The 7,467-nt window shown below is 41.1% G+C and overlaps 1 protein-coding gene across 1 annotated transcript; it reads right to left on the reverse strand.

Moving 5' to 3' along the window:
* Window positions 1-6: 6 nt before the first annotated feature.
* Window positions 7-634, reverse strand: LOC102770945 (39S ribosomal protein L30, mitochondrial; the record flags this gene model as incomplete). The annotated part of the gene is made up of 2 exons (XM_006759468.2): window positions 292-634; window positions 7-75 (listed from the first exon to the last, which is right to left on the reverse strand). Coding segments are annotated over exons 1-2 (348 nt in total), but the record flags the coding sequence as incomplete, so codon positions are not given.
* Between the last annotated feature and the right edge of the window lie 6,833 nt (window positions 635-7,467).

Below are 7,467 nucleotides of genomic sequence, written 5' to 3' on the forward strand. Positions count from 1 at the left end.
TCTTAGCAAATGTTTAACCACTTTCAGTTTCGCGTTCACCGAAGGGATGTTCTTGTGAACTTGAGGAGTGTGAGCCTACAAATAAAGGGAAATAGTGTTAGAGATCAACTTCAAAAGCACAGGTGGTCCCATGCTTCAGTAAAATGAATGAAGGCTCATTCTATCTAAATCAAACTTCCAAATACATTCCACTAAATAATACATTTAAACAAAAAATATTAAGTATATTCCTTAAAGTTTAAAAAGTGCCAAATTTAAACCGTGCTAAAGATGACTAAAATCCTTGCATACCTTTTCTATTCCAAGCATCTTTACTACATCTTTTTCCCAATACGGACGGCCTTTTGTACTTTTTATTCTGGTAACAATATGCAGTTTATGAGGGTGCTGTGGATCCCCACCATATTTTTCATGATCTTCTGGTGAAGGCTGAAACACTTTATCTGGAATTCTTGACTTGGTAAATTTATGACGAATCCAATCTGTACAAACGAGAGACTCCACACCTTTTGTCACCGTGTGTAGTCTGCCTGGGGGCCTCTGAACCACCGAGCGCAAAATCCCAGCCATGAGTGCGGTGGCCGTCCTCTGCAGAGGCTACGGGCGCTAAAGGCTGCGAAGCCCCAACTTGCCCGCCGACCAAACACTTTTTCTTTTAGCAATTTGTTACTTTCTGGGACTACAAGATGCTCCAGCTCATCTTGTAGTTTTCCCATTTCAGCCCTAACATTAGCTGCTTCTTCATTGTTTCCTTGGAGAACAATATTACCTACGCCTTGAGTGTTGCTGCTGGGATGTCATCGCTCCTAGGCCTTCTCAGCAGACAGAGCTGGGTTATATTTTAACCCAACCTCCACGTGTAGTCTAGCAGGTAACCTCACACAGATTAACCTTCGTGCGTTTACAACTTCACTTGGATTAACCAGTAGCCCCACTTAGATCACTCTAGCTAGCATTTGTAAGGTCTATAACTATATAATGCTACCTTGTAACTTACTGAACAGTTTCACAGAAAGACTTACAGACAGAAAGACCTGGTCCACCGGCACTAGCTGAGCCAACACTAAATACGGAGAACTGTAGTAGAGCCCTGTGGCTCAGTTGGTTGAGCATTGCTCAGTGCACCTAAAGGTCACTGGTTCAATTCCCCGTCAGGGCACATAACCCAGGTTGCAGATTTGATCCTCAATCGTGGTGGGTACTAGAGGCAACTGGCTATTATTTTTCACCCAGAAGTGTGATTTTCTGATCTTAGGTAACCTCAGTTCACTAGCTGAGTTACATCCCTATTCTGTCTACTTTCAGCCAGGCTGCTAACTACTGACTGTGACGCCACCTTGCAAACAAAAATGCAGCCTTGTCTCCCTCCAATTACCCTGTCTGAGCCCCAGGACCAAGCTCTCTACTAGTCAAGACTCTACTAGTTATATTTGAAAGATGTCTTCTCAAAGGACGTAAAAATAAAAAAATTTTAAAAAAAAGACTGTAAGAGTAGGGAATCATTGGCAGGAATACAATCCAATTTAAATAATATGAACTAAAACCGGGGTTTTAATCCTAATCAAGCTGCTGTCTCCCGAGTTTACTCCCCCAGTCACCTTCACTGAGGCCTCTCCCTGCAGAATGGTTTTCTCTGTTTTTCAGGCAACAGGAAGGCAAATGTGGCTGCCAAGAGCTTCTGCGCTTACATATTATTGTCTATGTGACTGGAGAGAAAATAGGTCTTTTTCAACTCCCAATTGGTCAGATGAACCAATGGAGGGTAGCAACACAGCCTGGCTCACTCCTTCCAATGTGGCCAGGGAACTCTGATACGAAACCACAGAGGATGGGGTGGACAGTTTCCAGATAAAGGGTGAGGATATACTTGTCAACAAATAAAACTGTGCACCAGCACATTTAGATGACTTAGCTCAAATAAGTTCCTAGAACGACATAAACTATCAAAAATAACTCAAGAAAAAATAGAAAATCTAAATAAACCTATAACGAGTAAAGAGATTGAATTCGTAATTTTAAAACTTTCCACAAAGAAAACTCCAGTCCCCCATGGCTTTGATCATGAATTCTTCCAAGTATTTAAGGAAGAAAGTGCCAAGACTTTACAAACTCTTCCAAAAAAAGGAAAACTAGATGAGAAGGAAACTCTTTCCAATTCATCCTAAATGGCCTCATTCCAAAGCTAAGACATTATAAGAAAATTAAAGTCCAATATCATTTACAAATATAGACACAAAAAATCCAGAAAATATTAGCAAACCAAATCCGGCAACACATAAAGGATTAATCACCATGACCAAGTAGGATTTATCCCAGGAATCAAAGCTTGGTTTAACAGCCAAAAAATCAATTAATCTAATACGCCATATCAATAGAATAAAGGGTAATCCACATGAAAATCTCAGTTGACCTAGAAAAAGCATTTGACAAACTCTAACACTTTGTCATGATAAAAACACTCAGAAACTAGTAATAAAATGGAACTTCCTCTGCCTGATGAAAGGTATCTACCAAAAAACACAAAACCAACATCATACTTAAAGGTAAAAGACTGCATGCTCTCCCCGCAAAAAATCAAGAACAAGACAATGATGTCTATTCTCATCACATCTATTCAGATTATATAGGCAATTATATCCAGTCAAGGCAATTAGGCAAGAAACATAAATAAAAGGCATCCAGATGGGAAAGGAGCAATAAAACTATCTGTATTTTGACATGATTTCATATAGAGGAAATTCTGTGGAATTCACTAAAAACCCATTAGAACTATTAAGCAAGTTCAGAAAGGTGGTAAGCCCCAAAAGCAATATTCAAACATCAATTGTACTTCTATACACCAGCAATGAACAATCTGAAAATCTGACAAAATAATTCCATTTATAATAGTATCCAAAAAATGAAATTACTTAGGAATAACATTTTTAAAGATGTGCAAACTTTGAAAATTACAAAACATTGTTGGAAGAACCCCTTCACGTGCATGATAATTCTCAGATTTCCTTTTTTCTGAGTGGAGATGCCAAACAATTGTAACTGCTCTCCTTGACTACATAATCAGAACCACGTTTATGAGAGCACTTCTCTCTCAACATCTACCCTCTTGTCTTTGTGCTTTTGACAACGTACTTCCCACACACAACTAAAAATGCAAAAACTTTCAATGAAGAGTTTTATATTAAGGATCCAGGTTATTTAACATACAGTGTAACTAAAGCAGGTCAATTGTGTGAGCAGAGAGGAATATAGGTTAATGAGTCAACACTTTCCTAGTTCATCTGAGGCCTAGTTGTCTTTTTAGATGATTCATGTTTCATTCACATTTATTCAGAAACTAGAGGCCCAGTGGACAAAATTTGTGCACAGGTAGGGTCCCTAGGCCTGGCCAGCGATCAGGGCCTATTGGGGCCGTCTCAACGGGTCCCAATCGGGGCCAGTCCAGCTGGGGCCTGCCGGCTGCCAGACAGGCCTGCTGGACGGGGCCTGCCAGACATGGGGAGGGACCATGGGAGGTTGGCTGTGGGAGCACACTGACCACCAGGTGGCAGCTCCTGCATTGAGAACCTGCCCCGTGGTGGTCAGTGTGCATCATAGTGACTGGTTGATCGGTCATTCCGGTCATTCTGGTTGTTCGGTCTTAAAGGTCGATTAGGTTTTATATATATATATAGATTGTTGCTTTGCTTCCCATCTCATTCCCAACATAAAGGCCATACTCATGAGTTTTTGAAGTTTTCTATGAGGTTAAAATATAAGTTTGGTTTTCATGTCATATGATAAAAGCCAGAGTTAAATCAAGGAACAAAACTAGTAAGAATGTATAAAATAAAGTGAGTATTTAAAGTGAAAAAATGTTCATGGTGTGGCTCAGTGGTTGAGCATCAACCTATGAACCAGGAGGTCAGGGTTTGATTCCCGATCAGGGCACATACCAGGTTGCAGGCTCAATCCCCAGGTAGGGATGTACAGGAGGCAGCCGATCAATGATTCTCTCTCATCGTTGATGTTTCTCTTTCTCTCTCTCCCTTCCTTCCTTTCTGAAATCAATAAAAATGTGTTGTTTTTTTTTAAAGATATCAAGCCTGTCTTAAGAATAATGGACCACGTGCAAACAACTGAGTGTGGAGTTTGGCTCTTTCCCAATAGTTGCTGGATCTTTGTTTGTTCAAGAACAAAATCAATGGCATGTTGTGGGGCATATTTTCACACCATATGCAAATGATTGTAACAGAATATGAAGAATGACTTTCCAAGGCTGAATGAAGCCAGACTGGAATCCTTCTCTGTGGAACATATGTGTGCTCTGCTGGCTGTGTTAGCATCTGAATGTATTCACCAATGAGCTGTCCATCATTTCTGTACAATCCAATACCAGCTGCCAGAGCCTCCTGCACTTGCTGTCATCCTAATGACTTAGCATTGTGAGCCTGTGTTCCCTAAATTCATAGGAGTCAGGTCTCAGGAAATACACCAGCAAGGTGTTAACCTGTAACTTACGCTCTTTCAAACACTTCATATAGATGCCTGGTGAAAGATATCAACAATACATCCTTCCCATCAATAATAAACCATTATCATTTTTATCATCAATTTTAAAGATCCAGCTTTACTCTTACTGTTTTAAAAATTATGACAAATGTATTTTATAACCAAGTGAAATTTTGGTTCGCATGTTTCCTGAAGACCCATAGGACCTATGGGGTGGGAGAGAGTTGAGAAATATGACATAGGGGCTGGCCAACTATATTCACAAGGAACAGTCCATGACATGGACCGACTAAAATGCATTGGAAGTCACATTTTACCAACCCACAGAATTAAAGCAAGTTCATGAACAGAGTTTTCCCAAAATTATGTTTTTCTCCTGCTCATTTTCTTATCTTTTTGTGGTTGTTGTTATCATTAATCCTCACCTGAGGATATTTTTTCATTGATCTTTTAGGGAGAGTGGGAAAGAGAGAAAAATACAGAGAAAAACATCAATCTGAGAGAAACACATTGATTGGTTGCCTCCTGCACGCATCTGCCCAACCAGGGCCCAGGCCAGGGAGGAGCCTGCAACCAAGGTACGTGCCCTTGACAGGAATAGAACCCAGGATCCTTTGGTCCACAGCTTGGCGCTCTATCCACTGAGCCAAATCAGCTAGGGCCATTTTCTTACATTTTTTGATGCATGCTTTTGTAAATGAGCATTACCCATACCATAAATGATTAAAATAATAAACTGACAAGAAAAAAATTCCTAAATATTTTAATTACATATTTTTCTAATATGCATAAAACATTTTTTTCTACTGGTAAAATGATTCCTAGTTGACAGGACAGAAATAAATATCAAAATATTTTAGTGTAGTCCAGCCAGCATTACTCAGTGGTTGAGCACTGACCTATGAACAGGAGGTAAGTTTTATTCCCCGCCCCAGGTTGCGGGCTCCATTCCCAGTGGAGAGCATATAAGAGGCAGCCAACCAATGACTCTCTCTCATCATTGATGTTTCTATCTCTCTCTTCTTCTCCCTTCCTCTTTGAAATCAATAAAAACATATTTTAAAAAATATTTTAATGTATGATGTAAAAAGTGCCATGTGTACTAGTTACACTTAAAAAAATATTTCAGAAATTATCTTATATAATAAAAGCCTCTGCGGCGCCGTGCAACATCATCACAAGATAGCCACCATGACGTCGTCACAAGATGGCCGACCCATATCATCACAAGATGGCTGCCACAAATGGTCACCACAAGATGGCCTGCAGGGGAGGGCAGCTGGGGGTGAGATCAGACCGGCAGGGGAGGAGGGTTGGGGGTGACCAGGCTGATAGGGGAGGGCAGTTAGGGGTGACCAGGCCTGCAGGGGAGGGCAGCTGGAGGCAACCAGGCCGGCAGGGAGACAGTTAGGCATCAATCAGGCCAGCAGGGGATTGGTTAAGGGGGTGATCAGGCAGGCAGGCAAGCAAGCGGTTAAGAGCCAGCAGTCCTGGATTGTGAGAGGGATGTCCAACTGCTGGTTTAGGATTGGGCCTAAACCGGCAGTCAGACATCCCCCAAGGGGTCCCAGATTGGAGAGGGTGCAGGCCGGGCTGAGGGACACCCCCCCCTACACAAATTTTGTGCACCGGGCCTCTAGTATTAGATAAAAATCTCAACTTCTTCAGGGCAAAAAGAAAATATTATAAAGTAATAAAAGACAAATATTATGTTATAATAAAAGACAAGAAATATGTCACAATAAATACACAAAGAGGCTTTTACAACACAGGAGGAGAAAGAGAAATGACCAATAGCAGATGGAGACAGGATGAGAACTGGCAGTACGCAGAGGAGCTGCAAATACACAGGTGTCCTGCAAGTCTCTGGGGATTCCTGGGACAGGAAACGGTGAACAGTGTGGAGTAATGACTAGGGCTCATTAGATTCTTCTTGGCTTGTGGTAAATATCTGCCCAGCCTAGTGAATACTTTTTTACTCTGAATCCATGCCTACCAAGCAATCTTCTGATTAATCATTTGTGTTCTCTGGTTTTTATAAACTAAATGAGATAAGCTAAATTGTAAATCCAAATGCATGAATTGGCTCTGGGACTTATACATCAGGCTCATTTTAAAAGAAACTAACATGTCGGGGAATTGGGTGATGTTGTTAAAGGGTACAAACTTGCAGCTAGCAGATAAATAAATCCTGAAGATCTCATGCACAGCACAGTGATTATAGACAACAATACTGGATTATAAACTTCACAGTTGCTAAGAGACTAGATCTTAACTGTTCTCACCCCAAATAAAAGTGATAATTATATGTGATAGAGGTGTTAGCAAAAATTGTGGCGATTTTATATCTGTTATAAAATCAACATGTTGTCAACCTTAAACCTACACAGTTATATGTCAATTATATCTCAATTTAAAAAAAACCCTAATATTTTGTACCGGAAATTTATAGATAATAAAATACCTTCACATTTGCAACCTATGGTGAGTTGACTCCGGAAGCATTTGTCTGGGCCTAATCAACAGTGGATACACTGATAGGAATCACACCCTTTACCACATTGACTCTAAGAGGAATTCGGACACTACTAGGCATGCTCAGAACTTCACACAGGGGCAGAGAAAAACAAGCTGACAGAATGGACTTGAGGGGGTTAAGGTGAGATATAACAAAATTGCTTTCTGCTTGCCACTTGCTCCGTCCGGCTCATCCAGCAACCAGTTCCACTAGGGGTCAGGCTTTACCTGAAGTCCAAGCCACTCCGTGCCAGTGAGGTACCAGAGGTAAGCTCTCTCCTCTCTCCCTCCCCCACTTCCTGCCCTCATTCCTCCCTGTTTCCCTCCCAGTCATTCATTCCACAGGTGTATTTGAGCAGTACCAGCCTCTACACCAGGCACAGCACCACATGCTAAGGATACAGACATGGAGGCAAGAGTAAAGTGGAGAAGACAACCTTTAACAAAGGAAATTTCTGGGGG

Source organism: Myotis davidii, unplaced genomic scaffold, assembly GCF_000327345.1.
Source record: "Myotis davidii unplaced genomic scaffold, ASM32734v1 scaffold556, whole genome shotgun sequence".
Taxonomy (NCBI): Eukaryota; Metazoa; Chordata; class Mammalia; order Chiroptera; family Vespertilionidae; genus Myotis; species Myotis davidii.